General features: G+C 46.6%; 2 protein-coding genes across 7 annotated transcripts in view; both read left to right on the top strand.

The window, feature by feature from the left end:
• The window catches only part of CATSPERE (catsper channel auxiliary subunit epsilon), a 46295-nt gene extending 40072 nt beyond the window's left edge, over nt 1-6223 (top strand). For 4 of the 5 annotated variants that reach the window (XM_037150921.2, XM_037150924.2, XM_037150925.2 and 1 more), the window contains 2 exons: nt 4900-4953; nt 5852-6223. In XM_037150921.2, coding sequence (XP_037006816.2) covers nt 4900-4953; nt 5852-6005 — 208 coding nt within the window. In that variant the 3' untranslated portion in view covers nt 6006-6223. The remainder of the gene's footprint in view (nt 1-4899; nt 4954-5851) is intronic. The other variant, XM_053659613.1, reaches the window with a different exon arrangement.
• A 3663-nt stretch (nt 6224-9886) lies between these two features.
• DESI2 (desumoylating isopeptidase 2) overlaps nt 9887-17960 on the top strand; it is a 33504-nt gene continuing 25430 nt past the window's right edge. For both annotated transcript variants that reach the window (XM_053659582.1, XM_037150899.2), the window contains exon 1: nt 9887-10158. In XM_053659582.1, the coding sequence (XP_053515557.1) occupies nt 10117-10158 (42 nt within the window). In that variant the 5' untranslated portion in view covers nt 9887-10116. The remainder of the gene's footprint in view (nt 10159-17960) is intronic.

Genomic DNA, 17960 nt, shown 5'->3' with positions numbered 1-17960 from the left:
ATTCTAAGGTGCATCTACATTGTGTGAAGGTAAGAAGCTGCCCGCAGGTGCACTGGCATGAGGAGGGCTGGAGAGTGAGCTACTGGATGGAAATGGGGCTTTCACCCATGGCGGGGGGCATGTGTGGGCTTTGGGTTCATACATGGACCCCGTGAAAGGAAACTGAACTTGTTCATCATGAAAAGGACCACCCCTGCTCACCTCAGGGGTACGGTGACTCCAAAGAGAGAAAATGTGTGGGGAAGACAGAGGCTGTGGGTGGTTAGTAAATGGCCAGACAGAGAAAGTACCACCTAAGTCCTGGAATATCAGGTGAAACTTCCCAGCTACAAGATGGGAGTGGATGGGCCCTGGCTGGGTAGCTCAGTTGGTTAGAGTGCCATCCTCATAGGCCAAGGTTGTGGATTGGATCTTCAGTCAGTGCACGTACAAGAAACAACCAATGAATGCATAGATAAGTGGAATAACAAATCAATATTTCCCTCCCTCTTTCTCTCTTTCTCTCTCTCTCTCCCTCCTCCCTCCCAGAGATGGATGGATAGATGGTTAGATAGATGAATAGATGGATAGATAGATAGATAGATAGATAGATAAAAGAAAGACAGAAAGAAAAAAATTCTTTTTAAGTGTGAGTGTATGAAGAACCCATTCAGTGTGCTAGATGTTGGAATGCTCTCTCCCTTTGAGAGAAAAAGCTAATGTTTGGGCATCCGATACAGGAAGTCTTAGCCACATAAAAAAATTTAAGATTTTATGTATTTATCTTTAGAGAGAGGGGAAGGGAAGGAGAAAGAGAGGGAGAGAAATGTCAATGGGTGGTTGCCTCTCACATACCCCCAACTGGGGACCTGGCCCACAATCCAGGCCTTTGCCCTGAACAAGAATCGAACCAGCAACCCTTTAGTTCACAGGCCATTGCTCAACCCACTGAGCTACACCAGCCCTGGCTGAGCTACATAAAATTTTTACCTTCTCCTCGTACATGTGCCCAACTCTGGAAGACTCTGAAACAGCAATTAGCACCTGGAAAAGCTTAGTGAAGAAAAGATGACGAATAATGATACCCTCCTCATCAATGCTACCTCTTAAACATGACTTAGGCCCAAGTGTAGGGAAGGAAAGTTTCTTGATGTTTCAAGAGACTGAAGTTGTGTAAGTGTTTGGACTAGCTTCTTTACTACTTGGATATATTCTACCCAGTAGTTTATCCAGGGGCAGAAAAGAACAATTCCACAGAGAATTTGTTTGAAGGAATAATGATGAGGTAGAATAAAATTTCTATTTCACTCTGCAAAGTCCAATAAATGATCACAGCAAGACATGCTAACAACCACTAAGTCAGAAAGGGAATAAAATTCCTAGTAGGAAGACTAAATAAAAATCCCGGTCCAACACGGTGACACCCGGTGGCAGTGTGGGACTTCTCCGAATGCCAGGAATTACTCCAAAGTGATGAGGACGAGCCATAAAGAACAGCACACGAATTAAACACAGCTTCCATCGCAAGAAAACCTGATGCCAGCCAAACCTGTCAACAGCTCTGTGAGTTTCACAGAGGCTCACACCAGTAGTGAGAGTTATAAAAAAGTGCAGGTCTCAGTCTTCATCAGCAGCAAAACACCTCGAAGAAAGAGAGGAAGAATTTGGAGGATTAACACTATTAAGTGACTCAGAAAAAAGCTGAAATGGATGCGGTCAGCACTGAAGGCTGGAGCAGTAAGTGGCAGGGGCTGGGTGCTGCTTAATGAACACTGCCAAACTCAGCTCAAGCCTCCAAAGACCGAATTAAAAAAAAAAACTCTCTAGAGGACTTCCGCCAAGATGGAGGCGTGGAAGCACTGCGCCTTCTCGCACAACTAAGTTTAAAAACAATAAAGTTTTAGCAACATAAACGCAGCCAAACCATAGAACAATTGAACTATACGGCAGTCTGACAACAACGAACCCTTCAGCCAAACCGGTAAGAGGGGCAGAGCCAGCAGCAGAGCGGGGTCGGGCAGGAAAGATCCACCGACTGACCGGGGCGCGCAACCCAGGTGCACAACCCAGGTGCACCAGCAGCCGTGGGTGGATCCCGGTGTGGAGTAGCGGGCAGACCCACTGAGGGCTGATCGTGGTCACACATTCACATACAGATAAACCGGTGAAGGAGCGAGCAGTGAGACGGACCGCGTAGGCCCCAGTGGCAGGAAGCGGCAGAGGGAAACGCTATTATCCCTCTCTGACCCGGCCCCCACATACAGTGTCACAAACCTGCGACCTGGATGGCCCCGCCCTGGTGACAACTAAGGCTCTGCCCCTCACACGTGACAGTCACGAACAGATCAAAACATGGCTCAAGAACAACTCAGAGCCCCAGAGCCGATAAATCTAAGCAATCAAGAAATTGCCAACCTATCAGAGACACAATTCAAAACATTGGTGATCAGGATGCTCACAGAACTGGTTGATTTTTAGCCACAAATTAGAGGAACATATGAAGGCTAAACTAATTGAAATGAAGGGAAATGCACAAAAAACTAATAGTGGAAACTATTAGTTTCCAAAATGCACAAAAAACTAATGGAAAGGAAACTGGGACTCAAATCAAGGGAGTGGACCAGAAGGAAGGAAAAAATGACCAAACAGAAAAGGATGAAGAAACAAGAATTCAAAAAAATGAGGGGAGGCTTAGGAACCTCCAGGACATCTTTAAATGTTCCAACATCTGAATTATAGGGGTACCAGAAGGGGAAGAGAAACAGTCACGAGTGGAAACCTTATTTGAACAAATAATAAAGGAGAACTCTCCCAATCTGGCAAAGGCAATAGACTTCCAGGAAATCCAGGAAGCTCAGAGAGTCCCAAAGAAGTTGGACCCAAGAAGGAACACACCAAGGCACATCATCATTACATTAGCCAAGATTAAAATGAAGGAGAGAATCCTAGAAGCAGCAAGAGCTAAGGGGACAGTCACCTACAAAGGAGTTCCCATCAGACTGTCAGCAGATTTCTCAAAAGAGACCTTACAGGCGAGAAGGGGCTGGAAAGAAGTATTCCAAGTCATGAAATCCAAAGACCTACATCCAAGATTGATCTATCCAGCAAAACTTTAATTTAGAATGGAAGGACAGATAAGGTGCTTCTCATATAAGGTCAAGTTGAAGGAGTTCATCATCACCAAGCCCTATTATATGAAATGCTAAAGGGACTTATCTAAGAAAAAGAAGATAAAAAAGATGAACAGTGAAAGGACAGCAAACTCACAGTTATTAACAACCACACCTAAAACAAAAGCAAACTAAGAGGACAGCTAGATCAGGAGTGGAACCATAGAAATGAAGATCATATGGAGGGTTAGCAACAGGGGAGTGGGAGGAGGAGAAGGGGGGAGAAGGTACAGAGAATAAGTAGCACAGACAGTAGGTAGAAAATAGATAGGGGGAGGCAAGAATAGTAGGGGAAATATAGAATCTAAAGAACTTGAGACATGTGATCATAAACTAAAGGGGGGACAGTGGGGGAGGGGTGTGCAGGGTGGAGGGGAACGAAGGGGGGAAATAGAACAACGGTAATGGCGTAATCAATAAAATATATTTAAAAAAACATTAACTCTTTAAAAAAGGGCTCTGTCCTCTCATAAGCATGACAGACACCAACAGGGTGGGCTTCCCAGGAGATGTCAGAGTGTCCGGGGTCACCATTAACAGACGAGCCCCGACCAAACATTATCTCAGAAAGGTGCCTGCACCCCCATACTTACTGCAGCAGCTGGGACATCGAAACAGCCAGAGTGTCCGGCGGTAAATGTATAAATAAGATGTAAATATATACACATATATATGAGCCCTAAGAAAGAAGAAAATCTTTCCTATTCAACGGTATGGATGGACCTTGAGGGCATTGTGTTAGTCAGAAAGTCTACTTTGCTTTGAATCTTAATTTTGCCAAGAGTAGCTATGCAGTCTTAAGCAAATTGCTTTGTCTCTTTGAGCTTATTTTTTTTAGTAAAACGAGTTAATAACACCTATCTTATTGTACTCTGAGGATGACACTAAGTACCTGGGTAAAAACCCGTAACTTAGCTGGGTATTTTGCAGATACTCAAAAAAAATGAAGTTTCTTCTTCCCTCTCCCTCCCACGTGAGGGCCAGTGGGATCGTATCATTAATGTTTATTGAGCTATATCCTGCCTCATTCCAAGCAGTATGCTCAATTGTAAGAGATACTTAGTCCCTGCAGAAATAATAGTTGTTTCATACATAGACTTTCTAACATTCTCTGAGTCCTGAAGGAGTCAGCTTACCTCAGGTGAACATCACACAACCTTCGATCAGAAAACCCTGAATTTCAATCCCAGCTCGGCTGCGACTGAAAGGAAATCTTTCAGTGAAGGAAATGAAAGGAAATGAAAGATGAAGCACTCAGCTTTAGACGAGGAAATCTCCATTTCCTCATCTAGAAGAAAAGAGTGCCATAAGGATTAACCAAGATAATCCATGCAGGACACTTGGTACACTGCTTGGTATAAGGCAGGTGTTCAATGAGTATTATTTTCAGGGATATTAGTGGTCAGAAATGTCACCTGCCTATTATTTTTGTCAATACTTATTATGGTTAATTATTATTAATATCCTTATTGCTGTTGTCCCGGGAACTATGATCAAACTGGGGTAAAGCTGCCAGGGGCACAGTGAGGTTGCCATGGCCGGCGCTCGGAATTTTGGAGCGAGCCTCCTGAGTCTCACCTACGGAAAAATCATCACCACGGTTATGTAAATGGATCTGTTCTCTCCCTTGTCAAGAAAATGACACCTTGACTAAGATTGTACATGATTTGATGTCACCATCAGGATGCAGAGGCAGCCTTGCTATGTTGCCCTTAATTTAACCTTTAATGTTATTTTTTCTAATTTGCAGTTTCTGTAACCTCACAGCTATATTCGCAATCGAGGTCTATGGCGTGATTCCCAGGTAATAACTGTGCCTTCTCAGTCTTTAAAGATTGAGGCTGTAAAAGACATGGGTAGCAGCTAAGGAGGAAAAGCCCCTCTCCCGTTTTCCCGGGACCCTGCTATCTCCGCCCTGTATGTGATGTCCTGAAATTGTGTGTATCTATCTTACACGGCGGAAGGGAATTCCTGAGCACTGTTGCTGCAGCCGGGTCCCCTTTCATTCCCTCCCCCTGCCACACCCCACTCAGCAGCTACCGTCTTCCCACGAAACATGTCTGTCAACTCCACCCAAGGGGGCGGATGGTAGACTGTGGCAGTGGCACTGGAAAGGACAGTGGCTGTGCCCACACTGACCCTGAGTCAGCCCCAGACCCCGAGACATCCAGGAGACCGACTGTGAAAGCATTTCCCCGCACGGCACACCAGTGCCTTTGGAGAGTAGATAAAGTCTTAACTTGATCTTAAAGTTGGGACCGCAAATGATTTTGCTTTTCTGTTCTGGGCCTGGGTTTTTTTTTTAGTTTTTTTTGGTAATATGTTAATCAAACATGTAAGACAAACCATTATTTATGGCCCTACTTTAAATATTACTGCCTCCTCAATTTGTTGTGCTAATGGAGGTTAATGGTGTGACTAATCTGCTAATGAGATAAGCCACGTGTTGTTTCTAAGTAACTTTGGGAAACCTGTGTAGCCTTTTTGCAGCAACTTCCCTTGTTGTATTGATCACACTGTTTTCCTGCCTGGTCAGCCTCAAACACTAAAAGGTAAACATTTTGAGGTTAGGCGATATGTCTTATTACTCTTTGTTCTCTGTCAGTGAAATAGTAGCTAGCCATTCAGAAGGCGTTTGACTAAATAAAGTAACAACCAAAGTAAACAATAATTTCTAATAACTTGTTTTTTTTTTATTTCAGTCCGAGCGGCTACCTGGTTGCTTCTTTCCTCTTTTTCCTGATGCTGCTGTTCTTCAGTATTCTGGTCCTGAGCTACTTCCATTATATGAGGATTTATAAACACTATATTTATGAACCAAATTACAAAATGGAAAGAAAACAAAAGAATAGTTAGGAAAACAATGGAAGTTTGCTTACCACGGATATACCTACGTAGGAGTAGATATGTACATGTGATATGTTCCCTCTTCGTCTTTTTAGGCGTTTTATACCCAAGTTATAATTCTTTGTATTATATTTTCTTTGTCAACTTTACTAGTGTGGTTTCTGCCTCCTGATGATCACCCTAAAAAAATCCCCCCATTATGTTCAACACCCCCTTGCCTCCTTCCATTTAAGTGATAAATTTATGAATGAATACGTACTTTTTTTTTTCCTGTCTCCCACTGGTTTGTAAGCTTCACAAGGGCAGGAGTCAAGTCTGTTTTATCATGAGGTACTAGTGATACGCAGCAACGGCTACATAAAAGGTATCATTTAATACTTGCCCAATGAATGGATGATGAATCCCTAAATTACATGAGTAATACAATTTATTGCATCATCAGACAGCGAATTCCATTTTGTGCCTGATGAACTTGAAGTGGCCATGGGACAGCTTTGTGGTGGGCAGAACATCAGCTCCTCAGAGATGTCCATGTCCAATTCCTGACCCTGTAGCTATATTACTTTATTTTATCCTACAAGGGAAAAAAAGGCTGTACAGATGTCATTAGTGAAGGATCTTAAGAGGACATCACCCTGGATTAGCCAGGTGGGCCCAGTGTAATTACAAGGGTCCTTTTACTTAAAAGGGAGGCAGAGAGCAGAGAAGATAAGATGAAGGAAACCGAGGTCTGGGCCCCGTGGCCCTGAGCCCAGAATGAGAGCTCCTCTGGAAACTGCAGTGGGAGGAGTTTGTAGCCTAGAGCCTCTAGAAGGAACCTAGAAGGAACACAGTCCTTGATTTTTACCCTAAGGAGACCCACTCTGGACTTCTGGCTTCCAGAATTGTATGATAACTTGTCTTTTATAGCTTTGAAACCACTAAAAGTGTGGCCATTTGTTACAGCAGCAAGAAGAAACTAATCCATCTGGCAGAGAAGTCCAAGAGGCTACAGGTTACACCGGCCTAGTGGTCAGGAGAAAAGGGAGTTGGAGATGCGGGCATCAGACTCTTCAGCAGACATTGATAGTTTCAGCTGAGAGGGTAGATGAGATCAGAAAGGGCGAAGGGAGACCTTAGAGTGAGAGGTGGAGTGAGCCAGTGGTTGGAGCCAAGCAGTGTAGCTAGAACTAAGTGGGGTGTTCATGAACGGTGACTTCCCCCACGCCTGTCGTTTGTTCAGTTGTATCAGGTGGAAAGGAAGGCCACCGTGGGGACGGGAAACAGAGCAGGGTACACCTAAAATAAACTTGAAAACATTGTCCACAACCTGTCTGAGAACAATTAACAATCATGCACATAGCACTCACTGTCACTCAACAGAGTTTTCCCAACTTCATATCTTCTTCTCTCTCCAAATTCCTTCCACTCCTCCTCTACCCTGACTTTCCAATGACTGTGTTGTCTCTCATTCATTGAGAAAATCGAAGCAAATCAGAAAAGAACACCCTCATTCCCCCACCCCCAAATTTCTAACCTGCTTTCATTTATCTGTATATGTTACGCCATCGCTGTGCACCTGCATCTACCTTATGTGCTAGCACTATGGACGAAGCATCCCTCCTACTAGGGGCCGACTGCTCCACTTGTACACTGGATCTCTTCCCCTTCTTATCTTGCCCTTGGGAATCTCACCGTCTCTCCTACATCATCAATTTCTCCCCTGCCCCCAATTTTTCTCTTTACATACACATACGCCTTAATACTGTCATCTTCAAAATGACCACTGACCACACAGGCCTATCCCTTCTTTGCCCTAAGCTGTCATAGTCTCCATTTTTCCCCCTTACATTCACTCCCCAAACCACTCCAATGTTCTTTGGATTCCACTCCTCCCCCAAGACTGCTTATCTTAAGGCTACCAGTAACCACCATATTGCTGAGTCTAATAGTCCTGTGGCTATAGTGTTACCGTGTTTTCCTACCACATGGTCCCTCTTCTTCCTCTACTTGACCTCTAAATGAAGGGTCCAAGAGCTTTACCTTTGGCCCCTTTTGATGGGAGAACTCAAGAGTTAGAAATTTTTAGCTTTAGTTATAGTTAATAGGCTTAGTGATTAATGCCTGAAGAAAACTCTTGTTGCGGGATCTGAAATTTATGACTAGATCTACACTGACTCCAGAAGACCCGCAAATAATCCGACCTTGGTGTAAGTGATCAGGATGGTTACTGAGCCATTGTGCTTCTGGGAGGGAACGTCATCTGCAGATCAGGACGCAGATCATGAATCACCAGTCAGCTGATAAAAGGAGGCCAGGAAAATCGTCAGACTGCAACTTTTATCTGATTAACCTTTTCCCTGAATTCCAAACCCCTTACCTACCCTCTTCTCCTTATAAAAAAGGTCGGCTTGAGATGAAATATAAGAAGGCTTTTAGAGTACACAACCTGCCGCCTTCTCAGATGGCTGGCCATCTGAATAAAGTGTCCCAAAAGATTCAATCCTTGCTTGTCTCTACTTACCAGTTCTGGTAGTGACAGCACAAACCCCTGCCTTTCCAGTTTCATTTTCTCTCCCTTTTTTTTTTGTTTGTTTGTTTAATCTACACTTTTCCCTAGATAATCCAATCTGACCTATGGCTTGCAGTTTATCGAAATGCCTACTTGACGTCAACATCTAAAAGGTGTCTTCGACTTAACACGACCAAACCATAACTCTTCACTTCCCACCTTCCAACCTCTTTTCCCAATTTTCCCATACTATAAATGGCACCACCACTCTCACGATTTCCTAAGATGCGAATCTACGAGTTATCCTTGAATGTTCTCTCCCCCTAACAAACTCAACACTCAACCCATTAGCAAATCTTGCAGCCTCTAATTCCAAAGTATTTCAAAGATCTCTAATTTTGTGTCCCCCACTACCCCCAATATCTAAGCTGCCTTTTGGTATACACTTGTGGAGTGGCTTCCTAATTAGTTGCATCAATTAGCTCTGAGGTTTCCTTTCAATGGAATACTTGTCCCCTGATATTTGTAAGGCTGGGTTGTTGCCATTCAGTTCTCGGCTTAAACCTCACCTTGTCAAGAGACCTTTATGCTGCAGTCGCTCCAAGATTACTCTCAATCTGTTCATCCTATTCTATCCTCTGCAAAGCACATAGCACAAATATTTGTCCTCCCTTCTGTTTATTGCTGTGTTCCCCAGGGCCTAGGACACTGCCTGGCGCATAGCAGACACACAAATATTTGCTGAATGCATGCAAAAGCACCAACTGTGTGTGCTAGGGTTATGTTAATCTGTGAGTTCTGTACTTTTCCCATCTCAACAGGAAAGTTTCTTATAATGAAAAATTTCATATTGAGGTTTAAGTGGATACCTGTTACACCCCACCCACCACCAGTAAGTAACCCACCGCCCTCTATTTCTCCGCCCCCCCCCGCAAAAAAAAAAAAGTGAGAAGAGATTTGGAAAACAGATTATTATTATGGTCTTTTGCCACATTTCGTCGGCTGCATCGGGCCAAGGCCACAGAAAGTAACAGCAGCATCAGTAAAGACGGGTCGAAGATAAAAGCCTTTAATTTACACCGAGCAAGGACAGACCGCACAGAAAGTGGCGCAGATGCCACGCACTGCCCGCTGGGAACTGTAGTCTCCCGGGAGGCAGGGGTCCGAGGGGGTCGCGACCCGCGCGGCATGCTGGGAACTATAGTTTCCCGGGAACCCCGCTCCTCCCAGGTGGAGCGACGCCGCGGCTGCGCCATTTTAGGTCCCGAGGTGCGGCCGCGCAGAGCCAGAGCGCAGGCGGGCTCGGCAGGGGCGCCGGGGTGGCTCCGCCCCCGGGGCGCCCGGCGCCCGCCCCTCGCCCAGGCCCCGCCCTTCCCCACGTGTCTAGCGCCTAGGGGAGGTGCCTGAGCCCGAGCGGGCCCGCCAGCGGTCGGCCCCGTCGGCGCGGAGGGTCCTGTCGGCGGCGCCCCGGGGCGACCCGGCTTCCCCATGGTCCTGCGCCGGCTGCCGCGGGCCGGGCTGTGCGCGTAGTGCCCGGCTCTGGCCCCCTGAAGCGCCCGCGGGGGCGGGAGCGGCCTCGGCCCCGCGGAGACGGAGCGGCTGGAGGACGAGGCGGCGGCCGCGGGGAGGATGGGGGCTAACCAGTTAGTGGTGCTCAACGTGTACGACATGGTGAGTGCGGCCCCTGGCGGCCCCGGCCCGGCGCTGGCGTCCCCTCGCCGCCTGGCTCGGACCCCGGCCCCAGCGCTTCCTGCCTCTCCTCGTTGCCTCCAGCTTAGTTCCCCGGGGTGGGGGGGAGGGGAGTATTATTATTTTCTAATCCTGGAGCGTGGCGGTGCTGCCCAGTCCGTCCGAGGACTCCGGCCAGGGCCCAGGTCGACTGGAATCTCTCCCGGGCCCCCAGCTTGGCTCGGACCCCGGCCCTGGGCCCTACACCTTGGCCGACGAGCGCTGTCCTTTCCGCAGAGCTTCCGTCGCAGGTCTCACTTCCACCGCCCGGGGACCCCCAGGCTGCCCACTCCCCGCTGTCGATTGCCCGCGGTCCTCGCTCCTGCGCTGCCCTGCTTCTGCGGAACCACACATGTCTGTTGGTGCCCAAGTCTCCAAAACTCTCAACAAGCCCCCTCTTCACATCCAGAAAGTCCCAACCGTCGAGGTCTATGCCAGCTTCTCCTCGAGGGCGTACAGTAGCCAGCACCTCCTTGCCTCCAAGGCAACCTCATTACAATAAATGAGGCTAAAATTTATCAAGAAAATAGCCCAGCTGAATTATGTTTAGATCTTTCCTAGATTCTGAAGACCACTTTCCAGGTGATGCAACAGGTATCTGACGTGACCACAGGAGAGGGAAGGGCAGGGCTTGTTTATTATGTCATCGCGTTTGGAAGCACAGAGAATGAGTCCAAGGATTGGTTTGCCTTATAATTGTACTTGAACTACCTGGTAGAGCGTTATCAGCATTGCAGTCAGATGCATGCTTGGGTTTGTTTGCTTTGGGCACTTAGCTTTTGTAATTTCTTAAGTTTTCTTAAAATTTCTGTTAACTGGATTAGCAAATGGAAAAGTCCCCTTCATTACTTGTGTTGCCTTGAGGATGTAGAACAGAAGGAACAGAGGTCAGAAGTCCTGGTTCCCATCCACAGATCTAAACTTTTTCTTCCCTTGCATTGTGTATAAGTTTCTGAGTTTACTGTGTGACATTTTGGGGAGAAAGGAATTCCCCTCATACCCTGGGAATTATGTCAGGAGGGCAGAGAGACTGCTGAGGATTTGAGGTGAGTTCATGTGAGATCTCGGAAGTTAACACATCGAGAAAAGTGAAACATGTTGAAGTTACAAAGAATAAGCAAAACTAGGGTTTAGGGACCCTAGAAAAATAGGACTCTTGGAGATCTTTGGCCTGTGTCACTGATTAAGGAATAATTCTCTACATTTAAACTTTTTGTGCTCTATATTTCAAGACTTTTGATTGACCTTTTACTATTTTTTATCCCCCAACTCAGTGATCTGAACTTGGTTTCTTGTTTATTCGAGACTATCACAAAGTGTCCCTGAAACTTCATTCTGCTCTTGAGCATGCCCTGTCTTCTAGAGAGGTAAACCCCTCCATCAGGTGGAATCATGCAACGGCCAGGAATTTCATAGCCTAAACGAAATCCGTGAACATAGAGGAAGGGAGTAGTTTGGGTTTTTTAATTAAACCAAAAATGCGTTCTTCGGCGTATGGTAGGCTTCTTCACACCTTGGGTGAATCACGGAAATCATCGCTGATTGTAGTAAGGTGTGCAAAATGAGAGATAGGAAACCAGTGTAGTTTAAAGGGAGGAGTGTTCTGAGAGATGCGAACAGATTAATTCATGAACAAAGATCTTGTTTCTCATGTCCCTTTCATAAAGAGGTAGTTACAGAGGAAGCTGGTAGAGGAAGGGGTCAGTTAAACCTGCCCAGATAACTATAAATAGGAAGGGTCTGGAATCCACACCCTGTGATTCATTATTTTCTCTACTGAGTGTTCTCATTTTTATTTCTTACATATTGCTTTTTCCTCTCAAGAGGAGAAAAAGAAGCATATGACCAAAATAGTTGAATTATTAGACTTCTGATAAACTTGGCTTTGTATGTTTTTTGGAGGGCTTTGGTTTATGATTGTCTTAGGTCACTAATTCAGGAACCTACAATTATCTATTTAATTACAACCCTGTAGAAGTCACACAAATGAATTGATTATCCTTTCTTCTTTAAGAGGCTTAGAATAGCGTAGGAGAGGTCCAGGAGTAGTAACAATTCAGAAGAGAATAGCATGGTTTGGGTAAGAGCAGAGCAGGATGGTAAGAAGGGGACTCCGTGAGGCCGGGGGATCAGGAAATGCTGGAAGGTGAGACGGGAACTCTGGTGGGAGCTCCACAGGCAGAGAACTGTCAGCTGGACCGAACGGCAGGAGCAGGAAAACACAGGTTGGCTTGGGGAAATACCAGCTGGTCCAGAATAGCTAGAGAGCGGGATGCCTGAAAAGAGACGAAACTGAAAGCTGGATGAGAAGTTTTTTTAGGGGGGCTGGAATGAAGGGCTTGGGGGGGTGGTCTGTGAACCAGGGGGACCCACTCAAAGTTTCTGTGGAGCTGCATGGTGAGAGTTGCATTTTAGAATTAAGACCAGTGGGTTGAGGTACAAATTTGTATCTGTTACACTCATTTTGCGCAAGTCAGTATTGGTTTTTGAAACATTTTGCTTGATGTCAAGGGCATACTCCTTTTATCTTTGGTAGTACTGCCTGTGCCTCGTAGATGCCTTTGATGGGAATTGCTGCCACCTGCACCGCCTCGCACGTCAGTTGTCTGTCTAGTCCCAGCGTTGTAAACCTGCGCTAATAATCACTGTTTAGAGGGACCTCTGGCCAGCACCCTTGTGCCTCCTGTCTGTGAGACTGTCGCCTGCTCCTGTTTGCTGATCAGGAGCCGCTGATCTCTCCTTCTCTCCTGTAACTCTGCCACACACTCAGAATCATTGTATCGGGGTCACCTGTATTAACTTCTCATGGAGGAATAGTACAATCCTCGTAAGGTTACCTAATCTTCCGTCGCGCTGCTAAATTATTGCTTGCCACCTTCTCAGTGATTATGTTTCTCTTTGTACTTCGGGTAATCTGCCACCAATAAAACATGCCCTGGAGTTATTTTCTGAGTCTTGGGAATGAGGTTATTCACATATTCCTAATTGACTGGCCTACATAGTAAAGCAAGTGATTCATATTCATTTCAGTTGCTAGGACAGTCTCTGGTGTAGTCACTCCAGCACCGGGACTTTTGTCATAGTTCCAGATTGTGTGCTTTTCAGGTTATCTTGGCCACTAATGAGTTTTTATAAAGTAAAAATATATGGTAGTGCAGTGTTTGTAGATTCATTCTATAAAATTTCTTTTTTCTATTTTTAAATAGTATTTGTACATCTTCAGAGACAAGAGTCTTAGTAAAAAAAGAAACATCTTCTAGAACTCTTCAGATAAGGTAATTTTGATCTGGACTCCATTCTTTTGACACCCCCCCCCCCCCCCAATCTCCATTAGAATCTTCCAGGAGGATGTGAGGTCATGCAGACGTGCCGGGATCCCACTTCCCATACATCAGCAGGACTAAGTCAGACTTCCTGATGTGTTCCAGACTCATCTGAATGTACTCTTCACCTCAGTGACTCCGTGACATCTCTAAAGCAATATGTCCAGCAACAGACTTTCTCCCTTTCCTCCTTCCCCACCTCAGACTCTTCCCCTTTATGCCATCCATCAGCCCTCCTTGCCCCCCAACCTCTCTTTTGTAATTTGACCTGGATAACTAGCACCTTCTCTTACTTAGCTTCCCAAGCCAGAACCCTGGGAGGGAAACTGAGTTCCTCTTCACTGCAGACTTTCACAGCAGTTAAGTTGTCAGCCCCGCCCCTTTGGTTTGGTTGGGTTGGTTCCTTCTGAGATAACAGAGCTTCAAGTCCGTGGCTGAGACTGAAAGGTACACAAGTCCTCAGATAAACAGGCCCACGCTGGTTCAGCAGCGCAGCTGGGTTATTGGGCGCCAGGACTCTGCATCCTTCTGCTCTGCTCTCTCTGCACGTTGGCTTTTGTTCTTGGTTGTGTCCTCGGCGTTGTAAAATGACTGTCATAGCACCAAATACAGTGTCCTCACTCAGCAGGACATGAAGGAAGACAGGTGAGGAGGGCCTTTCTCCACATGCACCTCTCTCTGGCTAGAAAGAAAAGACTTTGCCAGAGCCACCTCCTTTTCCAAGGGACTGGCCACAGGTGTCCCGCAGGTGACTGCAATGGAGCTGGGAGAGAAGCTGTCCAGCCCCGCCAGCTCTCTAGCCAGGAAGGGGGGAGGGCAGGCAGTTGGACATGGCTGGTAGCTGGGGGCCTGCGGTGGCTGCCACGTTCTTTTTGTTGGGGATTCCTTGGTTACCTGATTCTCATTTCCACTGCACTTTCTCAAGTTCAAGTCCTCATTATCTGTTTGCACAGCATTAAAGCCTTTCTAACTAGTCTCATTTTCTGGTATAACGTCATTTTAATCCATCTTCTGTTACCAAAGGAAGCTTTCTGAATCCTAAACGATTGTGCCATTCTTCTGCTTAAACTTCGTCCACAGGATAAAGTCTAATGTCCTGTGTGATGTAACCCCTTCCTGACTGACTGTCAAAGGCACATCTCATACCAGTCCCCCCACCACTTCCCGTCCACCCCCGCCGATGGACGGGATGCTCACATAATGAAGATTCTCGGGCATCCCAGCGGGCGGGGCTGTGTGGTGTGCTCCTCAGGACCTCCGCGCGGGCCGGTCCTTCTGTTTCCAACATGTCCTGTTTCAAAGGGCCAGCGCAGCCGCCTTTGGCCGCAGCTCGGCCCCCCTTCGTCAGACGCGGGTGAGCGTCCTCTCTGTGCCCTGCTTGTGCTTTCTGTGTGTCTGTCACTGCGTGCGTCTGCACTCTGTGCCTCCCCCCAGATCGAGTCCCTTGGTAGCGTCACACTGTCACCGGTGTCTACAGCAGGGCCTGTCACTGCGAGGTGTCCTGTGAGTAACATTTGCCAACAAGTGGGATTTTAATCGGGCAGTTTTGTCAGAAATGGCGCTGCTTAGATTGCTGACCTGGTCATCCGACCCCCTTTCCTTTGGTGCCAAATACCTATTTCAGTACTTTTTTCTTTGTACTTTTACTTGGCGCACTGCTGGGTTTTAGCTTTTGTTGTTGGAACAGGTGACAAGATGAGAGGGGGAGGGTCATGGGAACGAGGCAGAAAAAATATCAAATATTCATCCTTTCCATAGTTTTTCGTTTGGGGTTTTTTTAAGCACTGTGGGACTAGGCCGAGAAAATGTTTTTAATCTGTTTATTTTTTGAAGTTGGGTCTTAGTCATTCCCTGGAACATAATCTTTCCGAAAACATTGTCAGTCCCTAAATTTTAACATAGATTGACTAGTTCATAGAAACGAGTCTTGTTTTCTCTTACCGAGTATGCGTCTTGGGCCAGCGCCACTTCGACCGCCTGACGCAGGAATGGTGACCCGAGTTTGGCTAAAATAAAAAGAGGGCAGTCACGGATCTGTCCTCCGGCATTATCCATGGCGGTGTCTGTTTTTATTTTTTGGCTTTGTTTATATGAAAAAAGAACTCAGTCTCTGTGTGTATTCGTGCTCCGTTGCTGCATTAAATCCTGCCAAACGCTGAACTGATGCATCGGTTGCTTGTGGTTCTAAGGCAGAGGGCTCACTCCTCGCTGGCTGTCGGCTGGGACCTTCTCCCAGCTGCTTAAGGTTTCTTGCGTTCCTCACCTGCGCTCACCATCTTCAGACCAGCGGAAGCGTGTTGGGTCCTCCTCCCAGTTCAAACTTCGGCCTCGCTGGTTTTACCTTGGTCCAGAGAAAGTTCTCTGCTTTTAATGGTCCATGTAACTAGAGGGGACCCCAAGGGTTTTCCAGGATGATCCCCCTATCTTAAGGGCTCTAATTTCAGTCACATCCGCAAAGTCCCTTTGCACAGCAGATAACATCCTCCCTGGTCCTGGAGTCCTTCTGCCCGCCACGCCACCTGTGAAAGGGGTTTTGGGAGCCCACAGATGTCCAGTGTTCCCTTTTAGCGGTCCCTTGTCGTGGCGTGGAGTGAATACTAATATAGCGTGGAGAACTTGGAGTGTTCAGAAAAATGAGGAATGGAGCCCTTCACGATTGGCAAACACGCAGATGTTATGGGCCCAGGCACGCTGGTGACTCCGGGCCCCGAGGCCTGCAGTGGCCTAGTGCCTGTCCCTTCCGAGGCCACGCTGATGATGATGGGCAGGTAGCCAAATAGAAGTTAACGAAACCTGTAAGTGAAATACTTTTAAGCACCAAGAAGAGCCCATTTCAGGTGATCTCTTTCCTTAAGTGGGTTTTTCTTATAACGACACGGTGGGCTTGTGCTTTGCCTTTGTTGGCTGTCGGGTTCTCCACAATTGTTATTTAAGTTAGAGAGCACTGTTATCATTTAAGTGTGCCCCAGTTGGTTAACTGAATTTAAAGGGGAGACTGCCCCCAAAACCCTTAAAGTGTAAAAAAGGTAGTAAATAATGCAGGGAAATGCGATACCTGAAAATAATTTTGTTTCAGTTTATCTAGAATGTGTATTAGAATATGATTGTGATGGTCCTGTCCCAAACATTGAGTCACAAATTAATTAATTGACCCCACATTATTTGCAGTAAACGTCTTTCCTCCCTAAGTCGTGACGTCATCTTTGTCATAATACCAAATTCTCACCCATACAGATTTGTTGCATCTGCTCATCCGTCACTCCACTATTTCAATGGTTAAAATTTCACAACACCTTACCGCGTGGCTGGGCCCATTTCCTTCGATTATTATTCCTGAGTTTTCTAGACTATTACTCACTTCCTTTTCTATGAATATTTTATAAGGCTCTCCAAAAAAAACACATTTTTTAATCTTTTTTAAAAAATTGTGTTTAAAAACACATAACCTGTCCCATCCCGCCCGCCCTTAGCTGCAGAGGTCAGTAGTGGGCAGTCCCGTTGTCGTGCCGCCCGTCGGTCGCCAGAACTTCTTCATCTCGCCAAATTGGATCTCGTCCATCCCGCAGCTCCCGGCTGCCCCTTTCCCTCCACCCGCTTACCTCCGTTTGCTCCCTGCCTCTGAACCTCACTAGCCGCTTCCTGTAAGTGGACTCATACAGCACTCGTCTTTTTGTCACTCATTTCACTTTGCACGGCGTCCTCAAGGCTCAGCCACGTTGTAGCTCGTGTCAGGGTTTCCTTCCTTTTTGAGGCTGAGTGATATTTATTCATCGAATGGATATACCACATTTTCTCTGGCTATTATTATCTATCTACGTACGTTTGGGCTGCTTCCACCCTTTGGCTGTTGTGAATAATAACTACTAGGAACGTAAGTGTGCAAGTATCTGTTCAAGTGCCTGCTTTCCATTCTTTTGGATGTGTACCTAGTAGTCCATAAGTTATTTTTCAGTTGGACTCACACTAATCCTCTAAGTTAGTGTAAAAGGTGGCTCATACATCTGAGCCGTCTGTCACCGGAATAAGCTGAGTGAGTGGGTCAAATCTGTGGTGCATGGAGTCCAGTAGGGCTGGAGAGGGAAACTGAGCCAGGAAAGGGGAAGGACGGCGCAGGCCCGGGCGGTGTGGTGCAGTTTCCACCACCGTGTCCCCCAGGGTGACCGAGCAGGGCCGGGCCCATAACACAGCGTTCCTGAAAGGCAAGAGGGGACGTTCCGGCAGCGAGTTCGCAAGTGCGGAGGGTCAGTCAGGTCATGTGCCTCTTTTTAAGTCTGTACAGCGGGAACAGGAAAGTTTTAGGGGATTTCTGAGTTACATTCCCAAGTAGATTAATGAGGTTCATTGAGAGGAGGCGAGTGCCCAGGAAGGAACAGAACAGTGTGAGGTCAGGATAACATTCCGCAAAGGCCATGAGTACCGCTG

This window comes from Artibeus jamaicensis, unplaced genomic scaffold (assembly GCF_021234435.1).
Source record: "Artibeus jamaicensis isolate MK-2021 breed Jamaican fruit bat unplaced genomic scaffold, CSHL_Jam_final scaffold_754, whole genome shotgun sequence".
NCBI lineage: Eukaryota > Metazoa > Chordata > Mammalia > Chiroptera > Phyllostomidae > Artibeus > Artibeus jamaicensis.
Note: the sequence above shows the minus strand (reverse complement) of the source record. Positions and strands in the feature narration are given on the sequence as shown.